This window comes from Lissotriton helveticus, chromosome 11, assembly GCF_964261635.1.
Source record: "Lissotriton helveticus chromosome 11, aLisHel1.1, whole genome shotgun sequence".
In the NCBI taxonomy this organism is placed as follows: domain Eukaryota; kingdom Metazoa; phylum Chordata; class Amphibia; order Caudata; family Salamandridae; genus Lissotriton; species Lissotriton helveticus.
Window position 1 is genome coordinate 819,774,546 of NC_136072.1, and position 25,830 is coordinate 819,800,375.

The 25,830-nt window shown below is 45.5% G+C and overlaps 1 protein-coding gene across 5 annotated transcripts in view; it reads left to right on the top strand.

Moving 5' to 3' along the window:
* Window positions 1–25,830, top strand: part of LOC144792096 (uncharacterized) — a 710,230-nt gene that overhangs the window by 125,301 nt on the left and 559,099 nt on the right. For all 5 annotated transcript variants that reach the window (XM_078666963.1, XM_078666967.1, XM_078666965.1 and 2 more), the window contains one exon: window positions 11,112–11,215. In XM_078666963.1, the coding sequence (XP_078523089.1) occupies window positions 11,112–11,215 (104 nt within the window). The remainder of the gene's footprint in view (window positions 1–11,111; window positions 11,216–25,830) is intronic.

A 25,830-nucleotide genomic window follows, 5' to 3' on the forward strand; every position in this document is an offset into this window, starting at 1 on the left:
GTACTGCAAGAATACAAATGTGGTATCCCTAACTGTAAAAGTGTGACTATATAATTTGCATCCATTGTAACTAAAACAAATTATCCTTGGTTTGACAAAATGTACAGCCGTTCCTTGTAACGAGAAAATGTTAATAGGATATTGTAAATTCCAGAATGTTTGCCTGAAGCTGAATATTTTGTATAAAAAGAGAAGCTTGGTTTTGTGAATTCGAGCAGTCTCCTGAGAATATACTTCCCGTGTGTTGTACTTCTAGGACACTTGTTACCTTGGTTGCAGTCAATAAAATCGATCCTTGACTTCACCTAGAAGACTCTGAGTTTCTGTGGTCTGAATCAGGAAGGACTCGAGGTCTTTGGGTGTACCCTGACACCGCTGGGTTGCCGGTTCTGTGCCGGTTCTTAAAAACCCAGTACCTCAGCTGGCGCCCAACGTGGGGCGATTCCAGTGGTACCAGCTCAGCCAGAGGTTCGTGAGGAGCTTTGTGTGAAAATTCCGGAGGACGGCCAACCACCTCATTGACCCCTGCATGTCGACGTGGTCCGAAGGTCTTTGCTGCGAGGTTCCCCGCTTCCCGACGGCTACGAAGGTCTGCTGCCCTGGCTATCGCCCTGATTTGGACCCTTGAAGTTTGGTAGAGCGAAACACTAAGACGAGTCTTCTGGTGACGTCATCGATATCTCAGTTAAGTATAAGTGGAGCGTCTCCCAGTCCTTAGTTGGTTCTTAGTTTTGGGTATCCTTTGGGATAATTTTTGGAGCTTGCAAGCGCCAAAGTCGAAGGACTCGTGTATTCACGAGAAATATCGTAATCGATAATCCTTTGAAGTTTGGAGCTAGACTAGAGAGCGAAGATGCCTGGTCTTAGACTTGGAAATTTGTTTTGTCTTGGTTGTAATAATAGGGACTCCCGATTGGAGGACTCATGTCCGGTTCCTCCGGTTGGAACTCCAACTTACGAGCTATATGTGAAACATGGGGTAGGCCCCATCACATACAATGAAGTGTGGATCAAATACACAAGAAAAGATGGTGTTTTAAAATGGCCCCAATATGGTAGCTTTGATACCGAAATCCAAGATAACCTCGAAGTAAAACTCTTTAAAAAGAAAGCCCGGCCGGCGATGTTTGACTCTTTCCGCCTATGGCGTAAGGAGGCCAAACAGAAGGAAATCAAATTAGCAAAGAAAAATAAGAGAGAAGGGGGAATTTCAGTAATACAAGCTGCTATGCAGTTTAAAGACAATGAAGAAGAACAGATGAGTGAGCAGTTGCACAGGCAACGTAAAATGGTAATAGATAAATGCTATCCAGTTTTGCCACCTACTCAGCAAGATGCAGCAAAAGGGCTTGAAAAAGATCCCTTAATGTCGCATTTATTAAGTTCACCACCTCCCTATGCGCAAAGTGCTACAGCACCCCCGCAACCTATAGTTGCGCAACCTGTGATTGCTGTGCCTCCTGTTCCTCCACAGCACCCACCAGCTGTTCTTCAGCTGGCTCCTACTCCTTCGGTGCAGCCTTCTCCAGGCCCACCGACAACATCTGCTTCACCTGTACTTTCTACTTCTCCTAATGTTCCCTCTACGACTTTGCCTAGTGCACCTTCTATTTCTCCTGATGCTTCCTCTGCTATTTCCTCTGCTCCTGCCTTATCTCACCCTGTTTTTGCACATGTTCTTCCGTCAGTTTCTCCTTCAGTTCGTCACCTCTTTTCGGGTCGCCTAAAACGACCCCTAACATGGGACGAAGACAGTTGCGAAGTCAACTGCCTTACTATCAAGAGAGAGATTCACTGAATCGTTTAGCGCATAAATGAGTTATGGACACCGTAAAGTATGATGTAGGGTCTGTCATGGAGGTCTTCCGTCAATGGGAAGCACCAACACAGAGATACGTTTTTGAACAAATGTGTGTTTTTCTCTGTGAGGATTTGGAAGACAATGATCTGGAATACAACCCGCAAGAGTTGTGTCGTGTGCGGTTCAATTTCGCAGAGGGCATGATTGTAGGTCGCGATGTCGAGAGAGCGGTTGAGATATTGTTGTCATATCGGAGTAAGGGGGGCCCTTCTCAGTCGTTATTTGAGCAAGGTAGGAAAAAGGCGCGACAGTACCCCATGAGAGAGGTTCCTCCACAATGGAGAGAGGGTGACACAACTACTGACCCACCTATTCTGCCACACTTTCAGCGTGTGTGGGTACATGTCCCATGGAGGCGAGCTGAAGTTTTAGCCCTTAAACAGACATTACCTGATCCCCGTAAAAATCCTGCAGGGTATTACAAATTATCTCCTGGTTTCACGGTTGATGCACTGTTCAAAGCGCCGGGATGCCTTAGGGTAGCTGCGCGCTATATAAGTTTTTTTAATAATAATAATAATAAGTTGTCACAGACTGCTGGGTCATGTATCATGAATTTGGCCGATATCGACATGTTATTTGGGAACGTTGTTCCACAGCCTTTATGGGGTAAAATTCGTCATACAGATCATGATCAGGAGTTAGGTGACTCATGGGCCAATATTGCCGCTGCAGATGCCCGACAAGTTGGTGGTGCCAAACCTGAGCCTCTAGTAGCTGAACTGCCTGGTAAAATAATCGATTATATGAAAACGATAATGCCTGCAATGCGTGTAAATTGGGACAAGTTGTCTGCATGTAAGCAGAAGAAAGAGGAAACCATATCAGATTTCTTCACTAATTTTGAAGAAACATTTGTCGACCACAGTGGTCAGGATATGAGCACAGAAGGTGGTCAGCGTTTGGTTGTCGATGATTCGTGCACAATCTGCTTCCAGAGTTGTGTAAAAAGTTAAAAGATTCGGAGAGTTCTTGGGCAGTTTCGTCTTCAGCACAGATATTGGCTACTGCACAATATTACGAAAATAGAGACAAAGACGAAAAAGATAGAGCAGAAAAGAAAACTACGGAGCTGAAAACGAAGGTTTTGTTACAGCAAGCATATCCGCCACGTGGTGGTGGTGGTCAGAATAATGGTGGTCAGAATAACTACCAAAATAATTTTCAGCAGCCTCAACAGTATCAGAGGAACTCGCAAAGAGTCGAGTATACTCAACCCCGTGTCCCTGTAGGCCCCAACCAGTGTTCGTATTGCAAGGAAGAGGGTCATTTCAAGTATAGTTGCCCTATTTTGCTACAGCGTGCAAATGGTGCTTCTGGTGTAAGAGGTCGTGGTGTTCAGCAAGCGCCTAGAGGTAGAGGACGTGGAAACGTCCCCCAAAACGCATGTCCCCTTCCACCTCAAAATTCTATGAATAGGTTCGATCAGCAGAATAACGCATCTGGTAGGACAGCTCAGTACTATGCGGATGATTACTATACAGAAGATGAGCATTGGGAAGGTAATGATTGCTAGGACAGCCATAGACAAAGAGAGGGAGTTGTTTCAGTTCCAGTAGATCAGAACGGACCATACGTTGAGGTAATTACATCAGGTGTGTCAGAACCTTTTCTGTTGGATACTGGTGCTACAAAGAGTTCTATTATGCACTCCAAACTCCCTGGCGCACCTTTGTCTGGCGAAATGAATGTTTCTGTAGGTTTTTCTGGCGCCCCGGTTAGGAACCCGATTTCTGACCCTTTGTCTCTTTCTGTTGGTCCTTGTGAATTCAAAGCACCCCTAATTCTGACAACAGGTTGTGGTGAAAACTTGCTGGGATTAGATCTGTTAAAAAGGTTGTATGCCACTTTGTACTGTTCTCCTTCTGGAGTACAGCTTACACTGGGTAAGAAAGTGGTTTCTCCAATGTATTTGTCAAGGGACAACCTTCCGACAGAATTGTCATCTCTCCCTGATATTCTTTGGGCCACTGGTCCTAATGATGTGGGTCTTTTGGAAATACCACCATATGTTGTAACATTGAAAGCCAATGTTAAAATGCCACGCATTCCCCAATACAAAATCTCGAGTGAAGGCGAGAAGGCTTTGTTAGCGATCGTTTACGATCTAATTGGGAAAGATGTGATCGAAGAAACACGAGGCAACGTTTGCCATAGTCCTGTTCTGCCTGTTTTAAAGCGAATTGATCCCTCTCAGCCACCTGTGTACCGATTTGTGATTGATCTCAGAGAGGTGAATAAAATAGTTGTGCCACAATTTCCAGTTGTCCCCGACATTACAGTTTTATTGACTATGATTCCAGCTTCTGCCACTTGGTTTTCGGTGATCGATCTGAAGAATGCTTTCTTCAGCATCCTGATAGCTAAGGAGAGCAGGGATATTTTTTCCTTCAGTTTAGGAGGACGCAGCTTCCGCTTTAAACGCGCTCCTCAGGGCTACTGTGAAAGTCCGTCAATATATAGTCAAGCTCTAAAAATACAGCTTGATACAATTGTTTTACCTGAAGGTGCTGCCCTTATTCAGTATGTGGATGATTTGCTCATTGCTGCAGATACTGAGGAAATCTGTAAAGAAGCCACATTGTCATTGTTGCGTCATCTGTGTGATTTGCATCACAAGGTGTCACTTTCCAAACTGCAATATTGTCGACAAGAAGTGACCTACTTAGGTCACCTCTTATCGAAGGAGGGAAGGAAACTGACCCCAGAAAGAATTCAGGCAATAGCGAAATTGAGTGTGCCAAGAACACAGAGAGAAGTGCGTGCTTTCTTGGGCATTACATCGTACTGTAGACAGTGGATTCCGAATTTTTCGTTATTAGCCAAACCTTTGGTGGCATTAACGTGTAAAAATACACCCAATCCCATTCCTTGGTCTGAAAAGTGTCAGAAAAGTTTTTCTGAATTGCGCACAGCATTATGTTCGGCTCCTGTGTTAGGTACCCCCAACTACAGTAAGCCTTTCACATTATATGTCCACGAGAAAGAGGGTTGTGCATTGTCAGTGTTGACTCAGTTGTTTGGAGGTAGGCAGCGTCCATGTGCATATTTTTCGTCGACTTTGGATCTGGTAGCTAGAGCATTGCCAAGTTGTTTAAGAGCCACAGCAGCAGCAGCTGTTTCTATTCGACAGTCTGCTGGTCTAGTAATGAATAATACACTGGTCGTGATGGTCCCACATGCAGTAGACACGTTGTTGAATAGAACCAAGACACAGCACTTAACTAGTGCTCGATTGTCAGGTTACGAATTAACATTGTTAGCGAGTCATGTGCACATAAAAAGGTGCAATACTTTAAACCTAGCCACATTGTTGCCAATTGTAGAGGAATCAGGTGTTTCAGAACAGCACGATTGTTTTCTTAGAACAGAGGAAGAGACGAAAGGGAGAGTAGATCTATCCGATACTCCTCTTGCTGAATGTGATGGTACATTGTGGGTGGATGGTTCATGCTTCAAGCTCCCGAATGGTGACACGACTGCAGCATATGCTGTCACGACTTTGCATACAATTGTTGAGGCTGCACGTGTCCTACATAATTCAGCTCAAGCAGCAGAATTAATTGCACTCACGAGAGCATGTGTGTTGTCTAAAGGAATGAAAGTGACTATCTACACTGATAGTCAGTATGCATTTGGTGTGGCTCACAGTTTTGGACGATTGTGGCGAGAACGTGGGTTCCTGACTTCGCATGGAGCTAAGATTCAGCATGGTCAGTTGGTAAATGAGCTTCTTGAATCACTGACCTTGCCTCTGCAAATGGCGATTGTGAAATGTAGTGCTCACAAGAAGGTGACTGATGATGTTGGTCGTGGGAATGCATTTGCTGATGAGATCGCGAAAGAAACGGCAAGGAATGTAATGAGCCGAATGTATGTTGCAGGTCCTGCAAGATGGGTTGGTGATGTTGGAATGTGTGAAGACACGATAGAGAGTGTGAAGTCCATTCAAGCTGAGGCCACAGAGAAAGAGTTGAGCACGTGGAGAGAAAGTACGGGTAAAATGGATGCAAATGGTTGTTGGGTTGAATTGTCAGAGCGTCAGAGATGGTTGTTACCCGATGCATATGTGCTGGCAGTGGTTACAATGGCTCATGGAATGGCTCACATCAGCGTGAAAGGGATTTGCAAGTTGTTGGCTCCAGTATGGCAGAATTCAGGGATTCCCAAGTGTGCAGAGAATGTCGTCAAGAATTGCATGGTGTGTCTGAAACACAATCCTGGTAGGGGAACCCCAACTCCAGCTGGTCATTTTGCACCTCCTACGTACCCGTTCGAGGTTTTGCAGCTAGATTTCATTCACATGGAGAGGTGCAACAATTTAAAATACGTACTCGTTGTTGTTTGTGTCTTCTCAAGGTGGGTGGAAGCCTATCCCCTAAAAGACAACACTGCCTTATCCACAGCGAAAGCCCTTGTGAAAGAGTTCTTCCCCAGGTTCGGAATGCCTAGAATGGTCTGGAGTGACAATGGAAGTGAATTTGAGTGATGAAAAGAGTGTGTGAAGGGCTAGGCATTCAACAAAGGTTCCACGCTGCAAATCACCCCCAATCAGCTGGATTAGTAGAATGTTACAATGGCACGCTTAAGTTAAAACTGGCCAAAATCCAAGCGAGCACAGGTCTTAAATGGCCTGATGCTCTACCCCTAGCACTCCTGTCCACCAGAATGACTGTGCATTCACGAGTGAAACTTAGACCTTACGAAATCGTTTTTGGCCGGCCAGCCAACATATGGGGAGTGCCTAGACCCACCAAATTCAGCGAACTTGAACACCCTGTTTTGCTTGATTATCTGTGTGAATTGACAGCTAAATTGTGTGTTTTGCATTAACAGGTTCACGACACCCTGCCTCCGGTCTCTGAGACTCCGGGTCACGCCATTGACCCTGGTTCCTGGGTTCTTGTTAAGAACTTCCAGAGAACGAAGAACGACCAGCCCAGGTGGACCGGACCGCACCTCGTCCTTCTTTCCACAAGATCAGCCGTTCGCGTGGAGGGGAAGGCGAACTGGATCCACGGGATCCACTGCAAACGGATCCCCCTGCCTCTGCCATATGACAAGTGGGTCCAGAAGGGTGTCGCTGACTCAGAAACGGAGACCGTGCCACGTTTCCTACCCTTCAGTGATGCACGTGTAAAAGGAACACTAACTGAACAAGAAAGCGATGAACTTTTGCAACCAGCAGTATCACCATCAAAGCGATTGAACACTACAGAGCCTGAACTCTTGTTCCAGGATCAAACAGTACCTGGAAGAAACCATTACAATTTGAGACCGAGACCTATGGACAAATAAAAATATTTCTTTTTCCCTCCAAGTACTTTTTTTAAGTGCAGCTCTCCCATCTGAAGAAAACTTGCTTATTTTTGTTTTTTTAACCGCCATCCGGGTTCTGCTGCTAGGGCTGCGATTGCTTAAAGTCTTTTGAGTGCAGCTGACGACGTTAGGTCGGCAGTTCTGGTTGGTCTAAGGGAGTTGCCCTGGACTGACAGAAGCATTCCTTAGCAGAATCAACCTCCCGTTGTAGAGAGGATGGAGTTTTCCGAGATGGAGAGACCTGCCAAGGAAACGAACTTTAAAACAAGGATGTGCAATATCATGAAAAAGAAAAGTATTTTGATGTTGTGCATTTTCATGCTATTCAGTGTAATGATATTTTTGTTCTCTTTTCAAGTAACATTTACACCCACTTCATCGCCTATACCTCCCCCTTCTACTGTTTCCACACATTCTTTTCAACCTCTTCCTGAACACGAATCAGCTAGGAGATTAGAGTTCATTAATAACTCCTTTGTTCAGCTCCTGCACCAACACCAACTTGTAATGAACACAACTTACTGCTGGGTGTGTGGCCTTATGCCTCACACAACGGATAAAGATATCCCTTATCTGGTCCTGCCTTTCAGCCACAATGGTTCTGTGTGAGCATACAGAACAATGTTCATATATGCGCATGAAGTCTACCCCCTACGTTCTGTAACAGACAATCCTAGGAAAAGTGCTCTAGTCAAGGGTATAGTAGACATGATTAAGGAAGGTATTTCTTATGAGACTATCCCGAGAGATGAGACACTAGTATACATAGGATGGAACATGACTGGATATGGAGCTACTCTGAGTGAGAAACAGCAAGCTAAGAGATCTTCCCCGATTTGGATTGTACCCCATCAGGGTCATTTGTGTCTGCAAGGTAATGGCACGAATCCCAGAGCTCAGTTAGGGAAGAGTATCTGCACTAAAACGTATGTTTTTGCAGCCCAGACTTCCCCTCCGTTTTTAGCAGCTAAGGGTACCTATTTCATCTGCCATGATAGAGCCTATACATGGTTGCCCCCTGACTTTTCGGGCTCATGTTTTGTTTCGTTCCTGTTGCCTCCCACCTACACAGCAGCGGCAGATTACCACAAGGCGAGGATAGTTAGAGGTGCCTTGAGTCAAGAAGACACTGCAGGACAAGAATTTGGGGACTTCGTAAAGGGTTTTCTGCCGTTCTGGGGACCAATGGCTAACAGCAGGAACATAAGGCAATTGACAAGGGTGGTTGAGTCCACCGTGATGGAAACTGCTGGTGCCCTTAGTAACTTGACTGCTGAGCTCCAGTCGGATCGACTTATGACCCTTCAGAACAGGGTCGCTTTAGATGTCATACTTGCAGACCTAGGTGGGGTATGCAGATTGATCCAATCGAGTTGCTGTGTTTTCATCCCTTATAACGCTCCAACAGTGTACCAGGCCATCTCTAAACTGCATAAGATTTCCAAATCTATTCATGTGGATAAAGGAGATTGGTCATTAATGGGATGGTTCTGGGAACTGATATCAGCCTGGGGATGGAAAATTCTGATGGTCATTGGGATGGTCTTAGCCATTCTTTTCCTGTTCTGTCTGTGCGTACAGTGTGCTCCTGCAATATGTGGCCTCTGTGTTACATCATGTGTAATGAAGCCTGTATCAAGAGACGGGCTAAGTACTAGAATGATGTTACAGCAACATCTCAATGACTTTAGGACTATAGATATGGACTCAGATTAGCATGAGGATAGATTAATTGCCTATGTAAGGGCAAAAGGAGGGTTTGTGGTTCTGAAGATTCTGGACTCGTGTAATGATTCTGGACTCGAGAATTATACTTCGTCGAAACATGACGAATTTGGTATCAAAAGACCGAAAATGACGAGTACACTATGTACAAGTATTTTCAGCATATTCAAGTGACGATTTCACCTCGAAATCGTCATTATCGTTCTGAACCCTCGGCTTCCATTTTGTGTATGGCAGCCATTTTGTGAGTTGCCCTTTACATAGGCCTTAATCCAGCTAGATTCGATCCCAGAAGGACACGTACACCTTGATCGACTTTCCTATGACCTGTGCAAGTTGGAACCATGGCCCCAGGCCGAACCTGTTAGGTCAGTTCCCTCCCAGTGGCCGAACAAGATAACATCAAGGCTCCACAAGCCATAAAACCTTCTTATCGCACACACACCCTGCCGAATCTTGCTCACATCTTTCCTCTCACTTGCTTTATGATGGGGAGGTGCCTGGTTTTATTGGGGGTCCACTGATATCTGATGGAACTACCGGACCTTGCCGGGTGATTTATTTTGAGATGGACGAAGTGAAATATGGACATGTCATCATGACTCTGCTTTTCCCTTGTAACGAGAAAATGTTAATAGGATATTGTAAATTCCAGAATGTTTGCCTGAAGCTGAATATATTGTATAAAAAGAGAAGCTTGGTTTTGTGAATTTGAGCAGTCTCCTGAGAATATACTTCCCGCGTGTTGTACTTCTAGGACACTTGTTACCTTGGTTGCAGCCAATAAAATCGATCCTTGACTTCACCTAGAAGACTCTGAGTTTCTGTGGTCTGAATCAGGAAGGACTCGAGGTCTCTGGGTGTACCCTGACACCGCTGGGTTGCCGGTTCTGTGCCGGTTCTTAAAAACCCAGTACCTCACCATGTAAAGAAGTTTTAGATGTTTTGGGAAACAATGCCCCACTAAAAAGTTACCGACTTATAATTAACTTTGAAGGGAATATTAACTGCCCTATGTTTGCTGCACTTTTGCATGTAATTCTGGGTTTTCTGTCTTTGGCTTAATTATAAAGTCTGTAGTAACAAGAGTGTATTGTGCAGACAGGCCGGACCTACAAAGGAAGTTCTTACTCTGACATTAAGATGTGGACAATTCTGGAACATATTTCACATGTAAATTGGTGCTATGTAACCACACCCGAGTCTTTCATATATTAAGCTGAAGCCTGGCATATGGCTGACCCTTCCCTTGCGCTATCAGCCTTTCAAAGACACAAGCTTGTTGTGTAACTAACTGCCTCAGCCCAAACAAGCCTTTTTTTGGAACTAGCCTGCCATGTGCCTTACTCTTGCATGTTTTCCGAGCCTCCTTGATACATGTATATACTTGTCCTGAGGGTTACTAAGGGTTTGGGATGACCTTACAAATTATTTGAGTCTGCAGGAAAAAACTCCTTTCTTGCCCCTTGAGACTTGATGCTGAGTTAGTGACAGTTTTAGGTAGTGGCGGCTGCTCCTGGGAATCTGCAATGGGGCGGGGAGGTGAAAAGAGGGGGAGGACGAAGGGGGGGTTAAAAAATAGAAAATAACGGCCAGCCGACTGGCCAACTGCTGGGTGTCCTCCATCCTCTTCCTGGCTTCTTCTCTGCTCTTCTCTTCTCCCACCACTCTGAGAGCAGAGTAGATCTGCCCCGCCAAGAAGCTGCGGGCAGGAACAAATAAAATTATAAAAATGTCAAGGTATTATGATTTTCCTTTTCCTTTTTTTCACTGTGAAAAGCAGTGGGGAGTCTCTCCTCTACCATCATGGAGGCCTCTGGTTTTTAGGTGCAACCTAGCAGCAGATTTTGGTATTCCATAGGAGACCATTTAGGTGTAGATTAAATCTGCCATTTAACAGGAACATTGATCTGCCATTCTAGCTAAAGATCAGGGCCACCCAGCAGATAACCTAAACACCTGCTCCAGCACCTGGATACCCTTCGGATGATAAGTCAAGCTCTACATATCCAAATAACATAACATAACAGGTGGCTGTTAAAAATGCAGCTTTGAGCAGCCATTTTAGGTGTGAACCTCAGGAACAGTATTTTGATATCTTTTTTTTTTTACCCTGAAGGTGGGGCGGAATTTTTTTCCAAGTTACTTATATAGTTTGCTAGAGGTTGGTTTGAGGTTCCTGAGTGCACTTCTTTTGCATTCACAGGTATCTGGTCGGCAGCTATGGATGGGGATTTGGAACGCGTCAAGAAGTTTATTAAGAAAGGGGCGGACCCCAGCCTTCCAGACAAATCTGGGTACACAGCATTGGTAAGAGGCATGTCTACTCGTGAACTACTTTTAATTGGAGGAAGTGTGAGCATGAACAGAAATCCCAGCTAGGGGTTCTCCTTGAGTTGTATTAGGTGAACAAACAAGAGCTAAGACTGCATATAATGACCGTAGTTGCATACAAAGCATTTAGTACATATGTGCAGCTCCCAGCTTACACATTTGCTCTCCCCATCGTTCTCCAGCTGCTCTTGTGCACTCTTTAGAATGATTTATAATATCTATTTCTCAATTGCACAACGTATTTTCTGAATTGTTTCTCTTCTTTTCTAATTTGACTCATTTTAAAAGACAGCCATTCATGAAATATTCAACAAATGTTTAGTGTGCAAAGACATTTTGTCCTTCATCCATGGAGGAAATAAAATTAGTGCAAACTGTCTGTCCGGTACCAGGCTTGTACAGGCAGCAGGAGTATAAACGTGCATTATTGCAAAGCAATAGAATAAGTAGCACCTCCGGATCATTGGAAAAAAACAAAACTAAGATAAAGATGAAGGATGTGCTCTGAAGTTCTTTCACACCAAGACCCCTATACTTTTTATTTTCTGCTACTTGCTTTGACTTGCATACTGCATTTCAGAAGATCCCAGCTCTCTATCAGCTTTTTACTGTAAAAAAACAATGCTTTCACCAGAGAAATAAGTCTTGTAAGCTAAACTCTGGAAGAACACACCTGCTGCTGCCAAAATGAGATTTTCTTTTTGTATTTGTTTTGTATTGATGTGTTCCTTTTTTAGAGCCTTGCAGTCAAGGCCATCTAATAGCAGTTGATTACAAATACTAACTTTATCATGCACTTGATCATTTCTGGCACACCATTACACTACATTAGATGTAACGTGATGAATGTGAATACAGGCTTGTGTTACGCCCCATATTGTATTGTCAGTATCTTCAACCGGTATTTGCCTCCATATAAAAGTCTAATTGTAACACGTGCCACACAATCAACAAGAGACCATTTAGAAGAATAATTTATTATGCCCAGCACGTGCTTGGGTAATTGGTGTAGCATCTCACAGGAGCTCCTACTGAGCCGGATAATGCAGGCCTTCAGAGAAAAGCTTAAGACTCCCAGTTGGCATCACAATCCCATACAGTGTTTTCTGCACAGACTGTCAGTAAGCAACCTTCAAATTCTGTTCAGTGTCTGGCATGCATCCTGTACCTTCATCCTTGAGGGAGGCCAGTGTGCAAGTATCTATTGCAAATTTGTTCTTTGTAGATGTCAGCCACTGTTCGGGGGAGAAGATACACAAGGCAGACAGGGGCTACTGGTTCTCAAGCCTGCTGTTGAGGTCAGCTTCCTGTGGCCAAATGTATAGTCCACTACATCCTTCTGAAGTGACGCGGAAGTTCCTTTCCACCCTTCTCTGGCCAAAGTCAGTGGGACATGCTCTGGGTACCCAGATAGAAGTTCACACCAGCTTGCTCCTACATCTCTTTCATGTGAGAGAAAATGTTTGTTCTCCAGTTGGAAATCACTGAAACGGAAATACTTGATGGCATGATCGACCACAGCCAAGTTATACTTGTTGCCTGATGCCAAGGGGGTGTAGGACGACCCAACAATTTCAATGCCCCAAACTCAAACAAAATGCCTACTACTGGCAGTGGCACTAACAGTGCCTTGGGCTTACTTCCTGGCTTGCTACTCAGCTGACAAGTAAGACTAGTTCTAAATAACTTCTCTATATCTCTGAGCATGGCCAGTAGAAAAAGATCCAAACACCCTGGGTCTTTTTCATGCCCAAGTGCCAATCAGAGTGCACCTCGAGGCCAGTGACAACAGGAACCACTAGCCTCTACCTAGCTCTTGGCCCGGGATTAACGGGCTCACTGTAATGCAGTCCATCGTCCCAACCAACATAATGTCTTCCATCCATTCCTTTGCGGGCTTGTTTTCTGGCTTCCTTCCAAACTCCCACAGCGTGGGCACTCAACTTGTGTCTTTTTACATTTCCTTCTGGGTAGGTCTCCACCTGCAAACAAAACCCTGCGGCTCTGGCACCCACATTACAACACTGAGTCTGCTTTTTTATGGTAGTACATTATTTATAATTATGATGCTGCAAGAATTCATAAGAGCAGAAAGTAAAATAAGCACTATACAGCACTGCAAAGTATAGAGGGACAGTGAAGGCCTGATGAGCGGCAGCAGCTGCTCATCAGGCATTCACAGTTCTGTCTTTCTATGAGGGTGAATTCAATGACAGTGTGTGGAGCTGGTACAATGACATAAATAGCTTGCTTGTGAATCGGGGGTTTGAGGAAAAATAACAGATGCTCCTTCTGTATTGCAGTGAATGTCTGTTTCACAGCGCTTAGCGAGAATAAAAACCAAACTCATGTTGGTGCTGATAGGCTCTATATTAGCTTAATTTTGAAACGAGAGATAGCAGTTTGAAATGTGTGGGGGAAGAGAAGCAAACAGACAAGAGAGAAATGTGGAGTTGAGGTTTGTAAAGCACATGGGCAAGAAAGCAACGCTGAGGGAAAAGTACATAAGAGCAAGTGCCTTACACACTGAGGGTGGAAGATGCACACGAGCGAGAAAAAGCAATACAGAGCACTGAGTCGAGGGGAAAATGTACACCGGGGAGACAGCTGGAAAACATGTGCACTCTCATGGTGTGCTTAACCGGAAAGAAAAAAGTAGTGGCTGAAAAGTAAGCAGTGGAAGGACACAAGTAAACAGGCCATGCTCTAGGTGAACAACAAACAGAAGAAGAGGAAGGAAACCCCACGCTAGCTAATGAATAAATGGCAATCAAATGTGAGTGACAATAAAGCCAACTAACCAAAAACAATGGGTGGTCTCCAAGCCCACTGTAAGCTGAAATTAGTTTTTTTTTGCAAACATACAGGTTGCGCTTTCTAGTAGGCGAGACCTAAAAAGGGCGAAACAATAAAGACGACAAATTGAGCATCTCTCTGCATCTGACTTCTATGTCTTTACCTGTACAAGAGTAAGTCATAATCTCCTCATTGAAGGACGTACCTAACTAGATCTTATCCAGTGCCCTCACTTCAGTTTATTTATTCCTATTCTTTATTCCAATGCAAAAACGTGCCTGAAACATGCATTTCCTGAAGGGAATTCAAATGTATATCATATTCCTGTAATCATCAAACCAACCCCTTTAACTCTTTCTCCAGTGTAGCACTTACCAAAAGTTGGATACAATCCCATCAAAAGCCTCTCTGTGCTGATTAACTTCGATGGTGTACTAAATTTTGCAAGCGTCCTTTATTTTAATGGTATATTTTGTTGTCACTCTGGGTTTCATGCACCGTTTTCAATAAAGACACTTCAGGAAATGTGAAAATGTTATTAATCAAATTTTTAAAAACAATTCTTCGTTTCAAAATTCACAAACTGAAGCATTCCTAGATAAGAAGCGTTTTGTAAGTAGAATCTCTGACACAATCTTAATTTTAATTCAAGAGTTCTACCACAATACTTAAACCTTTAAGATCACATTTCATGCAATAGTTAAATATACATATTCTACTTGTGCAGACTATTCTTAAGCTCTAAACTGTCTTCAAAGTATACTTTCAATTCAGACTCAATCGAATTCTCTGTGCACCCTTTCCATACTTGTCGATTGTACTCATGCATTGTCAGACAACAAGGTTTTGTCTAGCCCCTACAGGACTAGTACTTAGCTGAGTATCCAGGTTGGGATTCACCAGTTTTCAGTAAGCAAGCATTTAAACTCGACTAGCTGCTTGCAACTGCTCCGAAAATTCAAAGAGGCTAATTTTTATAACTGCAACTCCAAGAAGGCCATCGATACTTCAGAAGCCTTAAAGACCTATACATCTCTTGGGACTTGCCAGTTAACCTTGCACAAGGGTGTTGATCTTCCCTGAAATTTTCAAGGCCTGATGCCATTTCCTGAGTTGGTAACAACGTCTGTATTTAAATATTAAAGAAATAGAACAGAAGTTGTGAGGTTTCTATAAAAATACATTTGTCTCACAAACGTTCTCACAGCTTGGTCGTCACAAGAGATGCCATGAGATTCACTGAATGGGTGGTACTACACATATCAGCAGATGTAAATAGAATTACAGATAACATTGAATTCCTGCCAGTATCCACATACCACATGCCTCCCATGACCTCTCCTAAGGACCATAGCCCTTCCAATCAATCAGGATTCTAAAATTATTCGCACCTTGTATTCTTCTTTTCAGTCCTGTTGAAGCGAGAAAGGTGGTTTGATTATTCTAGTTGCTGGTACTGTGGGATTACTCAGAGACACATAGAAAGTTAAGAGTTTTCTCATGGTAGGTGGCAAATTCAATGTAAAAGTATTCTCCCCCTAAGCTTTTTGGACAAAGAATCAGTCATGAAATCCAAGAGTACAGTAAATAGAGGAAAAGGGTAACAGTTATTTGTAATCAAGTTATTCAATGCCTTATCGTCTTTGCAAGCCTTTTGCTCGCCTTTTTTTCTTCTTCTTTTGGGACAAAACCATGGATTTTGATTGCCAGATTAAATCATTGGCTTGGTATTTATATAAGTAGCCTCACAAGTGCTCAGTTTTGCTCTCAGTCCGAGCGTAAGGCTCTAGGGGCCAGATGTAGGTAGCCAAATACCGGTCGGTAACGGCCGATTTCAGCCGTTACCGACCGGTATTTGGCTTTTGAGATGTAGGTGGGTAGTTATTTACAGAATCAGTATATTTACCGAATCGGTAAATTTACCACTTCGGTATTTTACCGAATCAGTAAACATACCGATTCTGTAAATCCATATGTAGCTGACACTCCTAAGAGTGCCACAGGCCCTTAAGAGTCGGTATTTTACCACCCAATCCTATTGGGTGGTAAAATACCGAATTCAGGTGTGCATGCACATCTGTGCATGCACACCTGTGCAATGTGACACACAGGCATGCCCTTAGGGCATGCATATGTGCCACATGTCACACAAGCCTGTACTTGGGGTGCTAGAGGGTGTCAAAGTGACACCCCCTGCACCCTTGCAGGATTCGGTATTTACCGATTCTGTAAATACCGAATCAGTATTTCACATTGATTCCTATGGGCTTCAAGGCCCATAGAAATCAATGTGAAATACCGATTCGGTATTTACAGATTCGGTAAATACCGACTGTTACAGAATCGGTAAATTAGAAATGAGAATTACCTACATATGCCTCCTTCCTATTTACCTACTCTTAAATACCGAATCGGTATGATTCGGTATTTATGAGTCGGTAAATAGGAATTACCTACATCTGGCCCTAGATCTATCTGGCAGTCAAAGTCCTGATGTGGTGTTAAGATTTCTGTCATTTTCTCACTGAAGACCTCTGAAAAATCCAGTTACTGTTCAGGTAAACCAGATGATTATTATGGCTACAGAAACCGGTGTACGTGATTTCTCAACACTAGCAAAAATGTGTATCCTACAGTGTGCAGTGAAATCGAATGGGCCCCTTTTTCCAATGGATCAAGGGATTGTGTTGGCTAAGCCTTGGTAGTCTCCTAATAACCCCGTACAGGGTAGCATCAATTAAATCCATTTGAAGTACTGCCTTAACTTAACATTTTGGCTTTTTGGTCCGACTTGTTTTAGGCCCATATGATAACAAAGAGACGTCAAAGGTGGCACCTGCATTGGGATTAATTTCCAAACAGAGGAATATGTTTCACAAAGGCATATGGGCCGTCGCAAAAATTCCCTGTCGCTTCTGAATCCATCATTACAGTCAGAAATGCTAATATTGGACCTTAGAAATACAAGGATACAGCCATGGTGAGATTATTTAAAAAAAAAAAAAAAGTTTTTAACCATTCTTTTTATTGAAACATAGCATCAGTCAAAAATACACAGTACAGAAGAATAATGTCACACTCAACCCATCACCCGCGGGGGTAGAGGATATAAGAATACATGCACATTAGGGACGTTACGGTGATGGGGGAACATCAAAAACTGCATTACTAGGTGGCACACAGATCTCTCCTCTATATTTATTCCAGGGTCCCCATATTGACGCCCACCTCCGAGGGCGACCCCTTGCCACAAAGACAGTTTTTCCCGGAACATGCACCAATCTAAGTTACTCTTCCAGGTCTCAAGGGTGGGGGGCTGTTCTGTACCCCATTGCTGGGCAATGTTCCTTTTCACTATCATGAAACTCAATGTGACCCACTGTGCGGAGTTAAGGTCGGTAGGTTCCCATATGTTAAGGAGGCATCTCCTCGCCTCTGGTAGTAAGGAGACCCCCAGAACCTCATGAATAATGTTATGGATCTCACACCAGTACTCAGCGATATATCGACACTCCCAGATAACATGGAGGAACGTCCCCACATTTCTGTCTGCACAGCCCGGTATCAGACAGACCCATCCGTACGAGGCGGGGCCCCGTAACATAGACCCTATGCAATATTTTTATTTGAACAAGCCGTAACCGTGCAGGAATGGCCACCACTTTAGGAGAAGACACAGCAGATTGCCAGTCCTCGTCATCAAGTTCTATTCCGTCTCATACCCACTTATACCTCAATTCTATAAGTAAGTCCGCTCTGTGATTAATTCATTTCTTATAGATCAGGGAGATCGTTTTTTCGGGGAGGTGACCATCTAAAATTCTATCCTCTAGGGGAGAGGCCTCCGGAAGGTCGGCGTCAACAGGCAGGGCCACTTGTAGTGAATGCCGAATTTGCGCATAGCGAAAATATTCAGATCTCGTCAGCTCAAATTCCCTCCGCATGTCCTCAAATGATTTAATCCTCCCCTTGCTCCAGATGTCTTTAATGGTAGAGATTCCTATCAAGTCCCACTTATCAAACCCTCTCGTCTTCCAAAGCGTACCCAGCCGCTCCGAGTCAAAAAGTGGGGTAGCTAGTGTCAATTTGTCCCTCCATCCCAGAGAACTCGTGGCATTGTGCCAGATCTGAACCGCGTGCTTAGTCGGTCCCGTCGAATCTAAGTTCGTTGGCTTAGAGTACAACACCCTACTATATTTGCCTCCAGCCATCTATCCATGGCATAGCAGGGATCAGCAACAGGGCCATATGTACAATGATTGATCGCAGCCAGGTGGGCAGCCCAATAGTACCGTTTAATGTCTGGGACGGCAATGCCTCCATCATACCAGGGGAGCATCAGTTTTGTTAGGGCGATACGGGGCCTGCCCTCCCATAAGAGGCTACGCTGCAACCCCTCCACCTTACGGAAATAGCTAGCCGGTACCACATCCAGGGAATTCTGAAGGGCATAAAGAAAACTGGGCAGAGCCATCATTTTAAAAAGAGACACTCGCCCTTCCAAAGAGAGCAGAAGTCTCCTCCAATTAGCGATGTCACTCCTAAGCCTCTGCAAAGGTGGAAGGAGATTCTTGGCATACCTGACTGCTGGGTCAAGAGAGATGAAAGTCCCCAGATACTTGTTCCCGTCCATACTAATCAGAATGGGACAATTTCGCGGAGGGGGGTCGGAGGCTCTCCCTTAAGGACAAACAGCAGAGACTTCCCCCAATTAATGGAGAGCCCGGAATTCTTACCAAACGAGGCCAGGACGTCGCACACGACAATTAGAGATTTACGGGGAGAGGTTAAATAAAGCAGGATATCATCCGCGTACAAGGAAACTCGGTCCTCCCAATCAGGGGACCACCAAATGCCCCGGATAGATGGCTCCCAGCGCAGCCAGGCAGCCAAAGGTTCCAGGGCCAGCGAGAAAAGAAGGGGAGAGAGGGCAGCCATGCCGAGTGCCACGACCAAGGCGAAAGGACACCGAGACCCGATTATTAACGACTATTTGAGCAAGTGGTTCAGTGAACAACAGGTGCACCCATCCTATAAATTCAGGGCCAAATCCAAATTTAGTCAGGATCGCACACAGATAGGACCATTCGACTGTTGCATCAAGGGAAGTGATAACGGCCGGTTCCTGCAGGGTGTGGGCCCTGGCTATCATGCCATGCAATCTACGTAAATTCAGAGCAGTGTTCCTATGGGGAATAAAGCCTGATTGGTCTGGGTGGATAAGTCTGCTGACCACTTTCACCAGCCTGTTGGAGAGAAGCTTGGCTAGAATTTTGGGCTCTGCATTTAATAAGGAAATAGGCCTATAAGAGGCACAAGCAGTTTTGGGCTTACCCTCCTTATGGATAACTACCACTGACGCAACTCTCCGATCCCTGGGCAATATTCCTCTCTCCTGGGCCTCAACAAACATACCTTTGAGATAGGGAGGCAACTTGTCGGTCTGAGCTTTTAAAGTTCAATTGGGAGCCCTTATGGTCCCAGCGCCTTCCCTGAGTTCAAGGAGCGAATAGCTTGGGCTATTTCATCAGTTGTGAAGGCACCGTCCATAAAATTGCGGTCCTCACAGGACAGGCAAGGGAGCTGTAGGTCCCGAAGCAACAATTGGGAATCCTCTTCTGGCCGATCTGAAACCGATGTATAGACTGTTTGAAAGTAGGCCGCAAAGCCGTCAACAATACTTTGGGGATCCATAAGCGTAGCTCCCTCCTTTGTAACAAGTTCCGGGACAACACGGTCAGCCAAATCCTTTTTGTCCAACCAAACAATTAGTTTCCTTGCCTTATCCCCAAGGTCATTAAGCCTGCCCTGTTGCTCCCTGCCCAGAGCCCTGGCACTATCAGTGACCAGTGATTTATAATCATAGTGTTTAAGGCTCAAAAGATGCAATTTAGCCTGTGTTACCTCCTGTTCCAGTTCACCTTCCAAACAACCAATCTCAGTCTCTACTTCAAGAACCTCTCTATTCTTTTCCTTTTTAGTCCCAGCTACCAATGACAGAGCCTGACCCCTGATAACCGTTTTGAAGGCTTCTCAAAGAGATATGGAAGATGACACCGACCCTTCATTATCCGCAAAGTAATCATCCAAAGCTTTAATAAGGTCTTTGTGAAGCTTAGGGTTACGAAGATACCAGGGGTTAATGGGGGCTACCCTACCTGCCATTTCCGATGCAGTACGAAACCGAAACCAGAGCGGGGAATGATCAGAGATACCCCTGGCGAGATGAACAGCTTCAATGAGAGAAGATGCCTGAGCCGCCGGAACCAAACAGTAATCCAGGCGGGAGAGGCTGCCGTGGGCACCAGAGTGAAATGTTTATTGCTTCTGATCAGGATGGAGCAATCTCCGTCCGTCCACTAAACCCATTGCATCAGTAAAGTCCGGTAGCCATCGCGAGGCGCGTCCCATATCATGTACAGGATATCTATCCATCGCACCAGACATTACTGCGTTGAAGTCACCCCCTACGAACAACAGCCCAACCGGCAACTCGAGCAGAAGCTTTCCCAAATTAGCAAATGAAGTGGACTGCATACCAGGGGGGACATAAACAGTCAGGAGAGTAAGAACCTGCCCCTCCCATCGACCTGTAATGCCGACATATCTGCCCCTATCATCTTCCCACGTGGAATCTATCACCAAAGAGAACGCCTTCCGCGTCAGGATACCCACTCCTCTGGAACCAGAAGTAAATCCTGCATGGGCTACAAACCTGTACCCCATTCTATGCATAGCCATACATGAATTACCGACTAAATGTGTTTCCTGAAGTAAAACCACATCCGGTGCCTGGCATTTATGATACTGAAGAACAACACTGCGTTTAATTTTGTCCCCCAACCCATTCACATTCCAACTCAAAACCTTTAGTTATCTACCCCCCATCATCATGAATGAAAAGAAAGCGACAATCCTCTGCCTGTTGCATGTTACTCCAATATAATATGCTGATGCCAGCAACAATCCACCCAGCTAACAAAACAAACTTTCCTCCCCAACTACCCCCCCACCCCGGGGCCCTGCCCACTAGGCTTAGAACTGCCCATTGAAAAATGCAGAGTGCCTGTCGCCCATAACATTCAAAAGAAAGAACAAAAAAATATTTAGGGGGATAAGTCATAAGAGCTCCGTTCAGCACCCATAGATACATAATGAAAAATCCGTAGGAGTACAGTCATGCAAAACATTATATCTCTCACCCCCCCATTGAATCAAAGGATATAGCACGTCTCATCCACCCCACCCCACCCGCCGCACCCACACCCACCTCCCCCACCACCCCCCAACACCACTAAGTCACACGGCTGGACGTCCGTTCAGGAAGGTTGAGTCTCGGAGTCGCCATCCCCTGCCCGGTCCGCTCGATCCGGAGGGCCGCGACACTCAAGCCACTCTGACACTGTCTCCGGCTGATCAAAGAACCATGCCCTGCCATCCGCCTCCACTCTAAGACGGGCCGGGAACAACATAGAGTACTTCATGCCTCTCTCCCTCAGATCACGCTTCACTGACAAGAAGGATTTTCGTTGCTGCTGCACTCTTTGTGTGAAGTCAGGAAAGAAGACAATAGTAGCATTTTCAAATCTAAGGGAGGGGAGCACTGGCTCGTGAGCACTGAAGAATAGCATCTCTGTCTCGGTAATTCAGGACTCGGGCCAACATGGGTTGCGAGGGAGCGCCTGGTCTGGGGCGGCCGCCCGAGACCCTGTGCGCCCGTTCAACAACAAAAAACTTGCTGAGGCCCTTCGGCTGCAGGTGCTTAAGTATAAGATCCTCGACACACAGGTCTGGGGCCTGTCCCTCTGACTTTTCAGGCGCACCCAGGATGCGAAGATCGTTATGACGAAGACGGCCTTCATAGTAATCCAACTTGAGGTCAAAGGCAACACGTGAATCCGCAGCTCTCCGACTTCCTTTTGCAACTGGGAGACATCTTCCACAAGACTGGAAGTGGTAAATTCAACCTGCTTTACCTTTTCGTTTAGCTTCCCCATATCCGCACGGATTAGGTTGATATCTATGGCCATTGAATCCATCTTATGTTCTAGCGAGGTCTTTACCCCCGATATAGCGTCCATTACATCTTTATAGGAGAGCTCAGATTCTTCTCCAGCCAGCGCGCTCTTCCCCAAGTCTTCCGACAGCCGCCCTTTTAACATGTCTTTAGTGACCGTGTACCTGTCGAGCTTATTTGATTGAATAGGTTTCGACCCCCTGGTGCCAGTACCCTTCACCCTCTCCATGCCAAGATGAGTAAAAAGCTATCAGGGGTAGGTACAATTCCAAACAAAGGCCCCTCAGAGTCCACAGCAGCAGTGAGAAACAGCCCAGTCCAAGAACAATATGAGCTCCAAGATGCTCCACCGGGAAGCAAACCACAGAAGGGGAACGGATAAGCAGACGAGGGGGGGGGGGGGAGGAATCCCTCCACCAAGTTGATGAGTACCCGAGGGAGTAGTGTTGCACAAGTCATCCACCCCCCCCCCCCCCCAAAGGCTACCACAATTCCAGAAGATGGAGGCCTCACCCTCAGCAGTAGGGCCGCCGCTCTGCCGTATCCTCCACCTGCACCAATCCCCACATAATGCCAGGGGGGCCCTCACATCAGCATAGCGTTCAAAAGGCCCAACACGGAGGGAGCGGGGAGGGGGGAACATCCAGCCTCACAGCAGCAATTTTCTCCGGGGTCAGCTGTATTACCTTCAACCCACAGCGCTCAATAGCAATGTCCTCCATAGCACAGCTCAGTCTGCGCTTTCCATTCAGCAGGCGCGACCAGCTATCCACCTGGGGGAAGGGGGGGTATGGGGGTGGGGCCCCACCTCCAACAGGTCACCAGTAAATCAAGCGGCAACCACGATGAGCAGTCTAGCCCCACAGCTCCCTCACCTCCACAGCAACAGCTTCCATGACTCAAAGCTGCCGAGAAGGAGAAAGGAGAGGGAGGGCGAGGAGGGCCGCACCCACCTTTTCCGCTTCTCAGCCGCAAATATTGAAACTTATGGGGGGGGGGGCAGGGAGAGACACTACCCCGAAACGTGTGTGGATCGGGAGCGGGGGTGGGGGGGGGATCCACTTTCCACCCCAGGACCGGCACTTTCGCTCACACGCGGCGTTCACCGAGCCGCTACCGCCACTGTGCTCCTCTCTACGGTCACTCCAACTGTAGCTGCTTCCATCCAACGAGTCGCTGATGGACGCTCGGACCTTGGACCGCGGCCCCAGCTTCCAGCCAAACCGGAAGTCACTGTCGCCGGGACGGAGCCACCACTGCAGGTCCCGGCTTGTGGACCCACACCAGGCAGGATGGAGATGGCCGCACCAACACCGCTGCAGGGGTCGCCGATCGTGCTGGATTGGCAGCCGAGGTCTCGCCACACCTCTGGTCCCGGGGGCTGCACTCCGGACCACAGGATAAAGAGACAGGATTGATGATGGGCTCACCGAACTCGGAGCTCCGCGACTACACGGCCATCTCGGAGCCCGCTTGGCCAAGCCCCGCATGGTGAGATTCTTAGTGACAGCCTGAGCAGTGATTCCTACGTTGGTTATCTTGTGGGATGATACTGGCTTCCAATTCTTGTTTGGATTTCTTGTCACAGTTTTTCACATAATGCCCATCCAGTTCACAATATAAACACAAATTGGCTTGTTATTGCTTTCTTTTTCCTCTCCAATCAGAGGTACCCGTATCTTATCTATTTGCATCAGCTCAACTCTGAAATCTATTGGTTACCAAGGATGTTCAAATTTAAAAAGCACAGTTGATTCGAATTTTCAATGTATTTTCTTTTCTTCCTTACATTCAGAAACACAGTGGCCCAACTGTAAAGGAAGGCCTATTAAAGCATCACAGTACGTGTGTTGAACAACCACTGGAGCCAATATGTCCGTAAGCTCACCCTTCAGCCTTCTATAAAAAATTATAGGCTAGGACACTTCCGCCATCAACCGATTGAAGTTAGCCAAGTAATTCAACAAATCTATGTTCTGTTGCTGCAACTCTAATAGTTAATTACCCACTGTCTGCATAAATGTATGTCAATAAAAAAATTGCCACAATTCTTCCTTAAAAACATCATAATTATACAAAATTGGATTGTGTTCAGACACAAAGGATTTAACCAGGATGCCACATCACGTGACAGGTAGGACAAAACAAATGGGATCCTTGATTCAGTAGTGGGAAACGCATCTGAGCGACACAGGATGAGCAACCAGTACTGAGTTAGGGGTATGTTCAACTTTGAGGATCCCCAGAAAGTCTATCTGGGGTTACCAATGGAATAGCTAACTGATTGACCATCATTTGGGAGGTTTATACCACTACTGGATTCTTTTTTGGGAATAGACCATTGTCTAGGACCGTTTCCGGACACCAAACTAAGCCCTAAACAAGAAACTGTTGCTTTCTCTGAATAGACAATGCACTTGATGGGCTAGCCTTACCCCCTGATTTCGCAAGCTTTGGTTTTCTGCAAGGTAGGGCTTAAGTTTCTGCATAGCTTACAAAATCCTTAGCAAATTTGAAAGCGAGAAAGCCCCTGAAGCCATGCTGCCTGAGTAATCTGTTTAAATGATTTTGCATTTTGCACATCTTTAAACTCTGAAACGTGTTCTTTTCCCTGCTTAATTGCAGAGACAGCATGGGTCAATCAATCCCTGGTGCATATGTGGTGAAACACATTGGAAGGGTGAAAAGGGCACGACATATGGGAGCCATGAGTATAAAAGCAGTCAAAAGGCAGGTACAGGAACTAGTAGCCTCCAGAATCCGTGTTTAATTGCACTTTTCTTTGGAGCCATGTCAGACAAAGACTGATGCTGGCAGCTCCTGCACTCCTCTAAAGGTTTGTGGCTTGTATGTGGGACCAGCTCACACATGCAAGTAGAGTTGGCGCCACAAGAGCTGGTATGAGAGTGGTTAACTGGGATACCACACACATCGTCTTTTCAGCAGATGTGACTAGAACCAAGGATGCCTTTGAGTTCCTGACACCAAGCTTGTGCCATTGATGCTGTCTTCTATCTCAAACCCCATGGTATTTGGACAGATGTGCTTAAGAGCATCTAGGTCCCTCTCCCAAACGTCTAGCTCCTAGGGTGAGCTCAACCGGCCCTCTTGGGCACCTGCATTCATTGTCAACACACGTGTTAGTCTGAGTGTATCTGGTGCAGTGTCTTTCACTTTTCTCTTTCTTTTGGTGAGACCCATAATTAAATAATCAACTTGGGCTTTAAAGTACCACCCTGCCCGCCCTTGTGTGCATGACTTGGACCTCAATTTCGTTTCTGCATGTATCCTTGATCCTTAGGAATACTTGGAAATTGCCCTGGCCCTTATTCGCCTTTCCAATCTGTTGAATGTGCTTCTCTTCTTTTGGGATAGAGATATGATGCTTCAGATCTTGGTTAACCCTGTTAGCTAACCACTTGTCAGCCAACGCTGCACATTTCTCTGGACTCTTCTGTGTGCCATCTGACAGGTATTGTGAAAATGGTGCATAGCCCTCCTCCTTGGGCCTCTCTGTCATCATCAACTGACTTATGCCATGAAACTCCTTGTCTTTCATTCCTCTCACCCACTCATTCCAGTCATGCAACATCATGAATCTAAGTTTCACATAACATCATCCACTTCCTTTGTTTCCTTGAATTGCTGAAGGTACTGAGATAGCTTCATCCCAAACCTTCTGATTAGTGCTTCTTTCATTCACTCATTGTTCATTTGATCAACTACGAGCATTTTCTCAGTGATTGTTATTACTTCAATAGGGAAGTGAATCTTTTCA